General features: G+C 40.0%; 1 protein-coding gene and 1 pseudogene across 6 annotated transcripts in view; one reads left to right on the top strand and one right to left on the bottom strand.

Moving 5' to 3' along the window:
* Window positions 1-14055, bottom strand: part of NSUN3 (NOP2/Sun RNA methyltransferase 3) — a 126872-nt gene that overhangs the window by 100936 nt on the left and 11881 nt on the right. For all 6 annotated transcript variants that reach the window (XR_010118608.1, XR_010118609.1, XM_055260663.2 and 3 more), the window contains one exon: window positions 3420-3763. Coding sequence is in view for 4 of the 6 variants with exons in the window: in XM_055260663.2 (XP_055116638.1) it covers window positions 3420-3763 (344 nt within the window). In the remaining 2 variants the exon portion in view is untranslated. The remainder of the gene's footprint in view (window positions 1-3419; window positions 3764-14055) is intronic.
* On the top strand, window positions 10667-12122 carry LOC129471699 (histone-binding protein RBBP4-like; annotated as a pseudogene).

The raw sequence follows: 14055 nt of genomic DNA, 5'->3' as shown, positions 1-14055 counted from the left end.
GCCTGGGCAACATAGTGAAACCCCATCTCTACAAAAAATACAAAAATTAGCCACGTGTGGTGGCATGTGCCCAGTCCCAGCTACTTGGGAGATTGAGGAGGGAGGATGCCTTGAACCCAGGAAGTCAAGGCTGCAGGGAGCCAAGGTTGCACCACTGCACTCCAGCCTGAGCAACAGAGCAAGACCTTGTCTCAAAAAACCAAAAAAGTTGTCACTGACATCAAAGAGATTTTCATGTCTAGAGGGACATAGCCTTCAGCCAGAAAGTTGACTAAGACACTCCACCAAGCTGGGTCATCCTTAGTTAATATGCTAATATTTTCCCATTTAGAATCCATATTGTTTGCTCTTTTTCTGCCAAGACCAGGACATTAAAAAGGCTACGTTAACAAAAACCATGGTCAGTCCATCACTGTGGTAAACAGGTGAGAGCAGCTGAACCAACAGAAAGTAGACTCTTTTTTTTAAATCATCCTAAAACATAAGCTTTGTAATCATTCAAAGCCATGAGCCTCTTGGCCCAGAATAAAGGCCAGTACTGATCTAAAGAAATTTGGTGTACAAATGCACATTTAGTGCAGCCATCATTTTACATTTTACTTATAAAAGCTTTGATTAGTATTGCTTCTACATTCCAAATTCAAGCACTGTAGCTAACCTAATTTGGGCTTTAAGCATCAGCATGAAGACATCTGTACTTCTTAGTAAATCATTATCATTAGTCCTACTTAGATGAAAAGCTACTTTACTTGGAACACTGCCTGTAGTTCATTGCCCTTGATATAAGAACAGGAAGATTCTTCTCAACTTCAAACTCCTAGAATATATCAGTTTGCCTTTGGGTTCCTAATCAAATCAACTTTGCTACTATAAATGTGTAAAATATTTATAGCCTACTAATGAGGATAATTTAGGATTAAAATGTCCTCTCTTCAAAATGGTAACCAAATTTGACATCTCCCTTCCATCCTTTATAATACTAAAATTCTATATCCCGAATTAATTAGTATAAGCTTTTTAACTTAAAAACAATGTCAAACGACATAGAGTAGAAGTAAAAGTAAGTGCTCCTTATAACATACAATTCCACAAAACTTCAGCTCAAATTATAAAAATAATGAGATAAACTTGTAAAATAACATTTTTGCTGTGATTTCTTATTCTAAAATACAGCAAGCTTCAATAGCTGAGTTTTAACCAGAACTCTAAAACACTGGGCATACTTCCTCCTAAATATACAGTTAACTGATATATTTGTACCAATGCCTAGTACAACTGGATTCACATTTCTCATAAAAGAATTTTAGATCTATTTCAACAGGGAATGCTCTCATATAAAAGTATAAAAGCAGTCTTCAAACTGGAACATACATGCCTTGGGGATACATACCAATGTTCTAAGGGACAGGAAGGCTTGGACAGTTTCAAAAAAATCCATTTTCAGATCATCAACTGCCTAAAGGAGGAGAACACTTCCAGTGGGGCATCTCCTTTCACATGGCCCTTCACCAACTTTACAAATGACAAGCAAGCTTCCCACACATTTAGAATCTTATTATGGCAGAATGTGCCAGGGTGTAGAAACCTCCAGAACATCGAACAAGGGCAGTTCAACACATCAGTCTCTTGGCTGAGAAAGTGAGTAAGTCAGTCAGGCACAGTGGCTCACAGCACTTAGGGAGGCCCAGGTGGGCAGGTCACTTGAGGTCAAGAGTTTGACACCAGCCTGGCCAACATGGTGAAACTCCATCTCTGTTAAAAATATAAAAATTAGCCAGGCATGGTAGTGGGCGCCTGTAATCCCAGCTACTCGGCAGGCTGAGGCAGGAGAATCACTCGAACCTGGGAGGCAGAGGTTGGAGTGAGCTGATATCACGCCACTGCACTCCAGCCTGGGAGACACAGCGAGACTCCATCTCAAAAAAAAAAAAAAAAAAAAAAAAAGGCAACACTGCCTTTTGTAATTGAGATGGTTTCACGTCATTTGCTTTCAACAAAATCAAAAATGGACTTAAAGAGTGCTTACCTAATAGATCTTTAAAATAATGCTTGATGAAAGATCCGTATGTGATCTGAGGCTACAAATCAGAAGTTTGAAGAACCAGTAAAACAACTGTAACACAATTCTCTCTGGGACAGGATCTCACTCTGTTTCCCAGGCTGAAGTGGAGTGGTACAATCTCAGCTCACTGTAATCTCTGCCTCCCAGGCTCAAGCAATCCTCCTACCTCAGCCTCCTGAGTAGCTGGGACTACAGACATGCACCACCATACCCAGCTAATTTTTTGAATTTTTTTGTACAGACAGCGTTTTCCCATGTTGCCCAGGCTGGTCTAGAACTCCTGAGCTCAAGCGATCCGCCTGCCTTGGCTTCCCAAAGTGCTGGGATTGCAGGCACGAGACACCGCGCCCAGCCAACATTTCCATCTTCGTATCTGTGTGAACAGCACTGGCATCTATAAAAACAGAACCATCACACAAAAACAGACAGAATTGATGCTGAACTCTGCCTCATCTAGTAGTAAGTAATATTTATTCAGAGAAGCCTGTATTAGCTTTTTAAAAAAAGAATTAGTTTTAAAAGAAAAATTATTAAGAAAAAAATTTATAGTAAGTGTTGACTTGTTACTTTTAACAAATATTTGTAAAACTGTGTATCACTTTGGTTCTAATAATAATGGTAATGAAAAAGTCACTTGAAAAGACTTTTTGGATTGTCCAATACCATACCCTCTTCTCACATGTGGCTATGAACACCTGAAATGTGGCTAGTCTCAATTGAAATGTGATGTAACTGTAACATAACCAATTTTAAAGACCTGTAAAAAAAAGAGAATGTAAAATATCTTATTATTTCTATTTTGATTACATATTGAAACAATATTTTGAATGTATTGGTTCAATGTATTATTCAAATTAATTTCACCTGTTTCTTTCTACTTTTTAAAATGGAACTACTTAAATATTTAAGGGTATATATGTACTTCACATTATATTTCTACTGGAAAGAATTGCCTTAGAATCTTATAGTCTATTGACATCAAAAAATTATTTTAAATGTGTATGTTTTTGTTGCAGAAAAGTATGACAGGGATATCTATATAAGACTCTCAAGTATAAAGGTAAACAATAAAAAATACCTATCAGGCTTATCAGCATTCATATTATCTGACAGATTTGTATTTGCGAAATGTTGAAGTTTTGTTCCCAATCACCTGCTAGAATTAAATTGCTGAAAAAAATGTTATTTATACTGACTTCCTCAGCAAAAATTTCCATTCTTTTCCACAGTATCTCAGTTTTCAGGCTTCCCGAGTTTGCAAATTCAATCTTATGTTTCTCCCCACATATACTTTCAAAATTCTCTGTAACATACAGATATTAAAAAGTTGTCGAATACTGAAAGGAAAGCACACTACCTGGACAAGCACACTGCAGCAGAGCTATTGATTTGCCTCCAGGAGCAGCACACAGATCCAGAACCTTCTCCCCATCCCTTAATTCCAGAGCCAATACTGGGAGAAGAGAAGCAGCATTTAGGAGATAATATTTTTTCAGGTTTCCAATTTGGTGTCTTTCTGAAGGGATTCGGCCCGGAGTTCTGCTAAGGTAACACTTCATTGATTTAGGATAGTTGGGTAAAGATCCCTGAAAGAGTGTGTGATAGCCCTTCAAATGTAAATCCTTTTCCAGTTCAAAAGCATAATTGAATCGGTTAAGCAGGACAGCATATTGCCAGCATGATGGAGATGTTAGTATCTCCCTAGAAATAGAAAAAGAGAAAATAAGAGAATATTAATATTATACATACCAATACAATTTTATATTACAAATCAGGTGAATGTGGTCCTAGTTTTACACTTCACTTACCTGTGATTTTAAGAGACAGGATCAGTATTCCTGACTCTTCCTTTTGCCTCATGAGGCTCTGATAGGACTGAATCCAGCATTGTTATGATCCTGTCTTTATTTTAAAAACTGGTATTTCGTTCATTGTGGCTTTTCAAAAACTAATTGTGATCACTGAAATATTATATTATTGAGGCAAGAGAATAGAGTCTGGAGACAGGGAACCTAAGGCCATTTCATGCTGACTTCCTAGAACCAAACTGAAAGGAAAACCGTAACTTTCCATGCCTAAGTAACAAAAGAACCAGGGGCTACTCTCTTTGTAAACCCCCACATTTTCTGCTTGGCAAATGGGAAATTAAAAGTACCTCTAATTTGTTGCTTTTTGCAACCAATCACACGCTTGCACAGAAGTGCAACTTTGTAACTTCACTTTAGTCTCTGGTTGCTGTCCACAACCAATCAGATATTTGCACAGGAGTGTAACCTTTGTAACTTCACTTCAGCCTCTGTTGGGTTGCTTTCCCCAACCAATCAGACTGATTGCGGGCCATCACATCATTTACATGAGGTAAACACCAAGTGGCCAATGGAAAACCTCTAGTGGGTATTCGGACCCAAGAATATTCTGTATCTGGGGCCTTTGTGGCCATTCTCACACTGTGGAGTGTACTTTCAGTTTCAATAAATCTCTTCTGTTGTGACATTCTTTCCTTGCTTTGCTGTGTGTTTTGTCATATTCTTTGTTCAAAACTCCAAGAACCTGGACAACTTGCAGTCAAGACCCTCTACTGGTAACATTATGATTACTGAGGTTTTTGAAGCTTAAATTCTGCACCAGAGAGGTATGCCTCAGCTTACACTCAGCTTAGTCCCTCCCTGCAGAACATCTTGGAAAAAAAAAAAAAAAAAAAGGCACCCTGCCTTTAAATACCTCTAAGTCTGTCAAAACGAACCCTTGTCCATCACTCTTTGCACAAGGAAGTGTTTTTCTTAGAGACAATATTCAATTTCTTAGAGACTATTAATATTAGAGGGAAAAGTATTATCATAAAAGGGTGTTAGAGGGAATGAGTGTTTTCTCCTGATGAAGATAAAAGCTATGGGAAACTAACTACAGTGAACTCTACAGTCATGGAGTTAATGAAGCGATGAGTGGCTCAGATGATAAAAAACCAAGGATGATTTAAAAACCACTTATGGATTGATGGTGCAGGCTTTCCCCCAGCAGCTTTACCTTGCTAAATTTGTATTCGGTCCAAGAGTTCCATCTCTTGACAATCACAAACTCACATCAACTGACAGATGATCCAGCAGGAAATATTTAATTTATTTACTAGCTGACCTTTCTAGCTGAGTTATTTGGGAGTCTCGTTAACTATGGTCAATTAAATAAATTCCAGCTGCTACACACCCTGGAGTTGCCTATGTGAGGAATGGCTGTATTGAAATGTAACACCTGCGACGGGAAGCATGCCATGTGAATTTCAATTTAGGGCTAAATGTGAAACTGCTTTCTTCTTTCACTGCCTCTTACTACGGATGGTGAGTCACAGGAGCCTGGCATATCTGTTTTAGCTATTTTGGAGGATGACAACCTCTTTCTTTAAGAAAGAGGTTCGCAAACTTAATTGTGCATCAAGGGTCTGTAAAACAGACGGCAGGGACCTAGCCAGAGTTTCTGATTCAGTAGGTCTGAAAGAGAGCCTGAAATTCGTAGCTCTAGCAAGTTTTCAGGTGATGCTGATGCTGCTGATCCCCAGGACCACACTTTGGGGGAGATTGCTTTAAAACTGACCCCAAAGGGAAATCTGCAAATGTCACTATTATAAGTCTTATGGCAGTTCATCCTAACCTTACCTTCCAAACAGGCTGAAAAATCTATCCAGTGTTGAGTCATGTGTAACAAAAAAATGCTCAGAAACACAGTTATACAGAAGGAGTGGCTTGGCTTGCATCATGTACCTACCCATTAGCTAAAAAGGAGTAGAACACTTTCAATTAGTTAACATCAGACAGGATAAATCTCTATTCTTTCTTGTTTTTTTTCTTCAGAATTTTCAAAGCTATCTTGAATGTTTATTCTTTCAGATGAACTTTGGAATAAAAGTTCAGTTAAACATAATTTATACAATATTTGTGTATGTAGACAGGTAGAGATACAGTAACCTTGCCTAGGATTATATTAAATGCTTTAAACTTGGAGAGATTTCACATCTTTATTGCAGTCAATTTTTCCAATCCTGATGACAATATGTTTCTCCATTTATTCACATTTTCTTTCCTATCTCTTAGAAAGGTTATTAATCCTGCATGTTTCCTTTTAAGCTTATTGTTTAAGAGGATTATTAATTCAGGAACAACATTAGCTTTTGTATATTATCTAATATGTTAAATCTTGAAGGATGAGAAGAAATTATCTGTAGGAAGAAATGAGAAAGCAAGTTTCAGGACAAAGCCAATACCACATGTACAAGCACACAGGAATGAGAAATTACAGTGCATTTTAAAAATTAGTAGTCTCGTGTGGATCATGGCAGAAGATTACCAAGTATAATATGGTAAGGTTTTTCAGTTTTATCTTCTAAGTGATGAGAAGCCATTAAAAAACTTTAGGGGGAGAGAGCCCCAATCAGATTTAAAGACATGTACTGAGGATTGCTGGCAAGATGGCCCAATAGGAACGGCTGCGGTCTGCAGCTCCCAGAAGATCAACGCAGAAGGTGGATGATTTCTGCATTTCCAACTGAGGGACCCAGTTCATCTCACTGGGACTGGTTGGACAGTGGGTGCAGCCCACAGAAGGCGAGCTGAAGCAGGGTGGGGCATTGCCTCATCAGGGAAGCACAAGGGGTCGGGGAATTTTCTCCCCTACCCAAGGGAAGCCGTGAAGGACTGAGCCTGAGGAACCATGTACTCCAGCCCAGATACCACTCTTTTCCCATGGTCTATGCAACCTGCAGGCCAGGAGATTCCCTTTGGTGCCTACCCCACCAGGGCTCTTGGTTTCAAGCACAAAATTGGGTGGCTGTTTGGGCAGACACTGAACTAGCTGCAGGAGTTTTCTTTTCCATACCCCAGTGGCGCCTGGAGCACCAGCGAGACAGAACCATTCACTCCCCTGGAAAGGGGTGCTGAAGCCAGGAAGGCAAGTGGTCTTGCTCAGCAGGTCCCACCCCCATGGAGCCCAGCAAACTAAGGTCCACTGGCTTGAAATTCTCACTGCCAGCACAGCAGCAGTCTGAGATCAACCTGGGAAGCTGGAGCTTGGTGGAGAGAGGAGTGTCCGCCATCACTGAGGCTTGAGTAGGCGGTTTTACCCTCACAGTGTAAACAAAGCCACCAGTAAGTTTGAACTGGGCGGAGCCCACTGCAGCTCACCAAGGCTGCTGTGGCCAGACTGCCAGATTTTTCCTCTCTGGGCAGGGCATCTCTGAAAAAAAGGCAGCAGCCTCAGTAAGGGACTTATAGATAAAACCCCCTCTCCCTGGGACATAGCACCAGGGGAAAGGGGTGGCTGTGGGCACAGCTTCAGCCGACTTAAACATCCCTGCCTGATGGCTTTGAAGAGAGCAGCGGACCTCCCAGCACAGGGTCCGAGCTCTGCTAAGGGTCAGACTGCCTCCTCAAGTGGGTCTCTGACCCCTGTGTATCCTGACTGGGAGACACCTCCCAGTAGGGGCTGACAGACACCTCATACAGGAGAGCTCTGGCTGACATCTGGCAAGTGCCCCTCTGGGACAAAACTTCCAGAGGACAGAACAGGCAACAATCTTTGCTGTTCTGCAGCCTCCGCTGGTGATATCCAGGCAAACAGGATCTGGAGTGGACCTCCAGCAAACTCCAACAGACCTGCAGCAGAGGGGCCCAACTGTTAGAAGGAAAACTAACAAACAGAAAGGAATAGCACGTCCACTCAAAGACCCCGGCCAAAGGTTACCAACATCAAAGACCAAAGGTAGATAAATCCACAAAGATGGGGAGAAACCAGTGAAAAAGGCTGAAAATTCCAAAAACCAGAATGCCTCTTCTCCTCCAAAGGATCACAACTCCTCCCCCGCAAGGGAACAAAACTGGATGGAGAATGAGTTTGACAAATTGACAGAAGTAGGCTTCAGAAGGTGGTTTATAACAAACTCCGAGCCAAAGGAGCATATTCTAACCCAATGCAAGGAAGCTAAGAACCTTGAAAAAAGTTTAGACAAACTGCTAACTAGAATAACCAGTTTAGAGAAGAACATAAATGACCTGATGGAGCTGAAAAACACAGCACGAGAACTTCGTGAAGCATACACAAGCATCAATAGCTGAATTGATCAAGCAGAAGAAAAGATATGAGAGACTGAAGATCAATTTAATGAAATAAAGTGAGAAGACAAGTTTAGAGAAAAAAGAGTAAAAAGGAATGAACAAAGCCTCCAAGAAATATGGGACTATGTGAAAAGACCAAATCTACGTTTGATTGGTGTACCTGAAAGTGACGGGGAGGATGAAACAAGTTGGAAAACAGTCTTCAGGATATCATCCAGGAGAACTTCCCCAATCTAGTAAGGCAGGCCAAAATTCAAATTGAGGAAATACAGAGGACACCACAAAGATACTCCTCGAGAAGAGCAAACCCAAGGCACATAATTGTCAGATTCACCAAGGTTGAAATGAAGGAAAAAATGTTAAGGGAAGCCAGAGAGGAAGGTCAGGTCACCCACAAAGGGAAGTGCTTCAGATAACAGCAGATCTCTCAGCAGAAACTCTACAAGCCAGAAGAGAGTGGGGGCCAATATTCAACATTATTAAAGAAAAGAATTTTCAACCCACAGTTTCATATCCAGCCAACCTAAGCTTCATAAGCGAAGGAGAAATAAAATCCTTTACAGGCAAGGAAATGCTGAGAGATTTTGTCACCACCAGGCCTGCCTTACAAGATCTCCTGAAGGAAGCACTAAACATGGAGAGGAACAACCAGTACCAGCCACTGCAAAAACATACCAAATTGTAAAGACCATTGACACTATGAAGAAACTGCATCAATTAACGGACAAAATAAACAGCTAGCATCATAGTGACAGGATCAAATTCACACATAACAATATTAACTTTAAACAGACCAAATGCACCAATTAAAAGACACAGACTGGCAAATTGAATAAAGAGTCAAGACCCATCAGTGTGCTGTATTCAGGAGACCCATCTCACGTGCAGAGAAACACATAGGTTCAAAATAAAGGGATGGAGAAATATTTATCAAGCACATGGAAAGCAAAAATAAGCAGGCGTTCCAATCCTAATCTCTGATAAAACAGACTTTAAACCAACAAAGATCAAAATAGACAAGGGCATTATGTAATGGTAAAGGGATCAATGCAACAAGAAGAGCTAACTATCCTAAATATATATGGACCCAACACAGGAGAATCCAGATTCATAAAGCAAGTTCTTAGAGACCTACAAAGAGACTTAGACTCCCACACAATAATGTTGGGAGACTTTAACACCCCATTGTCAATATTAGACCGATCAATGAGACAGAAAATTAACAAGGATGTTCAGGACTTGAACTCAGCTCTGGACCAAGCAGACCTAATAGACATCTACAGAACTCTCCACCCCAAATCAACAGAATATATATTCTTCTCAGCACCTCATCACACTTATTCTAAAACTGACCACATAATTGGAAGTAAACTCTTCAGCAAATGTAAAAGAATGGAAATTATAACAGTCTCTCAGAACACAGTGAAATCAAATTAGAACTCAGGATTAAGAAACTCACTCAAAACCGCACAACTACATGGAAACTGAACAACCTGCTCCTGAATGACTACTGAGTAAATAATGAAATGAAGGCAGAAATAAAGATGTTATTTGAAACCAATGAGAACAAAGATACAACATACCAGAATCTCTGGGACCCATTTAAAGCAGTGTGTAAAGGGAGATTTACAGCACTAAATGCTCACAGAGAAAGCAGGAAAGATCTAAAATTGACAACCTAACATCAAAATTAAAAGAACTAGGGAAGCAACAGCAAACAAATTCAGAAGCTAGCAGAAGACAAGAAATAACTAAGATCAGAGCAGAACTGAAGGCGATAGACACATGAAAATCCCTTCAAAAAAAATCAATGAATCCAGGAGCTGGTTTTTTGAAAAGACCAACAAAATAGATAGACTGCTAGCCGGATTAATAAAGATGAAAATAGAGAAGAATCAAATAGATGCAATAAAAAATGATATAGGGGATATAACCACTGATCCCACAGAAATACAAACTACCATCAGAGAATACTATAAACACTCTATGCAAATAAAATAGAAAATCTAGAAGAAATGAATAAATTCCTGGACACATACACCCTCCCAAGTCTAAACCAGGAAGAAGTCGAATCCCTGAATAGACCAATAACAAGTTCTGAAATTGAGGCAGTAATTAATAGCCTACCAACCAAAAAAAGTCCAGGACCAGATGAATTCACAGCCGAATTCTACCAAACGTACAAGGAGGAGCTAGTACCATTCCTTCTGAAACTATTCCAAACAATAGAAAAAGAGGGAATCCTCCCTAACTCATTTTATGAGGCCAGCATAATATTGACACCAAAACCTGGCAAAGAAACAACAAAAAAATAAAATTTCAGGCCAATATCCCTGATGAACATCAATGCAAAAATACTCAATAAAATACTGGCAAACCAAATCCAGTAGCACATCAATAAGCTTATCCACCACGAAGTCAGCTTCATACCTGGGATGCAAGACTGGTTCAACATAAGCAAATCAATCCGGCCTGCAGCCTCCCTGCCCCTCCTGCAACACTCGACTCCAGGATTCCCCTGGCTCGCCTGGCCTCCATGGCCAACAAGGAAACAGCCTTTGACGACGCAGTGGAAGAATGAGTGATCCATAAGGAGTACAAAATATGGAAAAAGACGCCCCTTTTCTTTATGATTTGGTAATGATGCAGGCTCTAGAGTGGCCCAGCCTAACTGACCAGTGGCTTCCAGGTGTAACCAGACCAGAAGGGAAAGATTTCAGCACTCATCGACTTGTCCTGGGTACACACACATTGGATGAACAAAAACATTTTGTTATAGCCAGTGTGCAACTCCCTAATGATGATGCTCAGTTTGATGCATCACACTATGACAGTGAGAAAGGAGAATTTGGAAGTTTTGGTTCAGTTAGTGGAAAAATTGAAATAGAAATCAAGATCAACCATGAAGGAGAAGTAAACAGGGCCCGTTATATGCCCCAGAATCCTTGTATTATCACAACAAAGACTGCTTCCAGTGATGTTCTTGTGTTGGACTATACAAAATATCCTAAACTAGATCTTTCTGGAGACTGCAACCCAGATTTGCATCTCCATGGACATCAGAAAAAAGGCTATGGGCTTTCTTGGAACCCAAATCTCAGTGGGCACTTACTTAGTGCTTCAGATGACCACACCATCTACCCGTGGGACATCAGCGCTGTTCCAAAGGAGCGAAAAGTGGTGGATGCGAAGACCATCTTTACAGGGCATACAGTAGTAGCAGAAGATGTTTCCTGGCATCTGCTCCATGAGTCTCTGTTTGGGGCAGCTGCTGATCATCAGAAACTTATGATTGGGGATACTCATTCAAACAATACTTCCAAACCAAGCCACTCAGTTGATGCTCACGCTGCTGACGTGAACTGCCTCTCCTTCAATCCTTATAGTGAGTTCATTCTTGCCACAGGATCAGCTGACAAGACTGTTGCCTTGTGGGATCTGAGAAATCTGAAACTTATGTTGCATTCCTTTGAGTCACATGGATGAAATATTCCAGGTTCAGTAGTCACCTCACAATGAGACTATTTCGGCTTCCAGTGGTACTGATCGCAGACTGAATGTCTGGGATTTAAGTAAAATTGGAGAGGAACAATCCCCAGAAGATGCAGAAGACAGGTCACCAGAGTTGTTGTTTATTCATGGTGGTCACACTGCCAAGATATCTGATTTCTCCTGGAATCCCAATGAACCTTGGCTGATTTGTTCTGTATCAGAAGACAATATCATACAAGTGTGGCAAATGGCAGAGAACATTTATAATGATGAAAACCCTGAAGGAAGTGTGGATCCAGAAGGGCAAGCGTCCTAGATATGTCTTTACTTCTTGTGATTTGAGACTCCCCTTTTTTTCTTCTCAACCCCAAGAGTGATTTAACACTGGTTTTGTGACAGACTTTGTTCAGGTATCCCTCTATATAATAGGTACCACCAATAATGCTATTAGCCCAAACAGTGGGTGTTTTCTAAATATTATTGGCGGCGGGGCAGGGGGCGGGGTGGGCTTGATTCAGCAAAGCCACAGATTTACGTTGAAATTTTCTTCAGGAATTTTCTAGTAACAAGCCCCAGTCTAAAGTAGCTAAGGAAATGAAAATATTATGTGTGATTATTTTTCTTCTTATGCTGTATCGCCAAGTTTTTCAGACTCATTTAAGTAAAGGCTAGAGTGAGTAAGGAATAGAGCCAAATGAGGTAGGTGTCTGAGCCATGAAGTATAAATACAGAAAGATGTCACTTTTATTCAGGAAATAGGGAAGATTCAAGTCATTTAGATTCCTACCCGAAAATCCTGACACCTGACTTTCCAGGATGCACATTTACATACGTAGACCAGTTTCTTCCTGGTTTGTTCAGTTAAGTCAAAACTACACTCTCCTCTTTCCCCATATATTTTTGCTCATTAGTGTATTTCTTGAGCTGTTTTCATGTTGTTTCTTTCCTGTCTGTGAAATGGTGTGGTTTTTTGTTTGTTTGTTTTTAACTTGAGACCACTAAGTTGTAAAGATGTATGTTTTTAACCTGACAGTTATACCACAGGTAGATTGTCAAGTTGAGAAGACTGAATCAATAACTTGTATTTGTTTTAAAAATTAAATTAATCCTTGAAAAAAAAAAACGTAATCCATCACATAAACAGACCCAATGACAAAAACCACGATTATCTCAATAGATGCAGAAAAGACCTTTGACAAAGTTCAACACCGCTTCATGCTAAAAACTCTCAATAAACTAGGTATCAATGGAACATATCTCAAAATAATAAGAGCTATTTATGACAAACCCACAGCCAATATCATACTGAATGGGCAAAAACTGGAAGCATTCCCTCTGAAAACCAGCACAAGACAAGAATGCCCTCTCTCATCACTCCTATTCAACATAGTATTGGAATTTCTAGCCAGGGCAATCAGACAAGAGAAAGAAATAAAGGGTATTCAAATAGGAAGACAGCAAGTCAAATTGTCTCTGTTTGCAGATGACATGATTGCATATTTAGAAAACCCCATCATCTCAGCCCAAAATCTCCTTAAGCTAATAAGCAACTTCAGCAAAGTCTCAGGACACAAAATCAATGTGCAAAAATCAAAAGCATCCCTATATACCAATAACAGACAAACAAACAGCCAAATCATGAGTGAACTCCCATCCACAATTGCTACTAAGAGAATAAAATACCTGAGAATACAACTTACAAGAGATGTGAAGGACCTCTTCAAGGAGAACTACAAACCACTGCTTGAAGAAATAAGAGAGGACACAAACAAATGGAAAATACTTCCATGCTCATGAATAAGAAGAATCAATATAGTGAAAATGGCCATACTGCCCAAAGTAACTTATAGATTCAATGCTATCCCCATCAAGCTACCATTGACTTTCTTCACAGAATTGGAAAAACAAAATACTTTAAACTTCATATGGAATCAAAAAAGAACCCACATAGCCAAGAAAATCCTAACAAAAAAGAACAAAGCTGGAGGCATCATGCTACCTGACTTCAAACTATACTACAAGGCTACAGTAAGCAAAACAGCATGGTACTGGTACCAAAACAGATATATACAACAATGGAACAGAAAAGAGGCCTTAGAAAGAATACCACACATCCACAATCATCTAATCTTTGACAAACCTGACACAAACAAGCAATGGGGAAAAGATTCCTTGTTTAATAAATGGTGCTGGGAAAACTGGCTAGCCATATGCAGAAAACTGAAACTGGACCCCTTCCTTACACCTTATACAAAAATCAACTCAAGATGGATTAAAGACTTAAACATAACACCCAAAACCATAAAAATCCTAGAAGAAAACCTAGGCAATACCATTCAGGACATAGGCATGGGCAAAAACTTCATGTCTAAAACACCAAAAGCAATGGCAACAAAAGCCAAA

The sequence above is a fragment of the Symphalangus syndactylus genome, chromosome 21 (genome assembly GCF_028878055.3).
Source record: "Symphalangus syndactylus isolate Jambi chromosome 21, NHGRI_mSymSyn1-v2.1_pri, whole genome shotgun sequence".
In the NCBI taxonomy this organism is placed as follows: domain Eukaryota; kingdom Metazoa; phylum Chordata; class Mammalia; order Primates; family Hylobatidae; genus Symphalangus; species Symphalangus syndactylus.
This window is presented reverse-complemented; position numbering and strand designations above follow the sequence as displayed.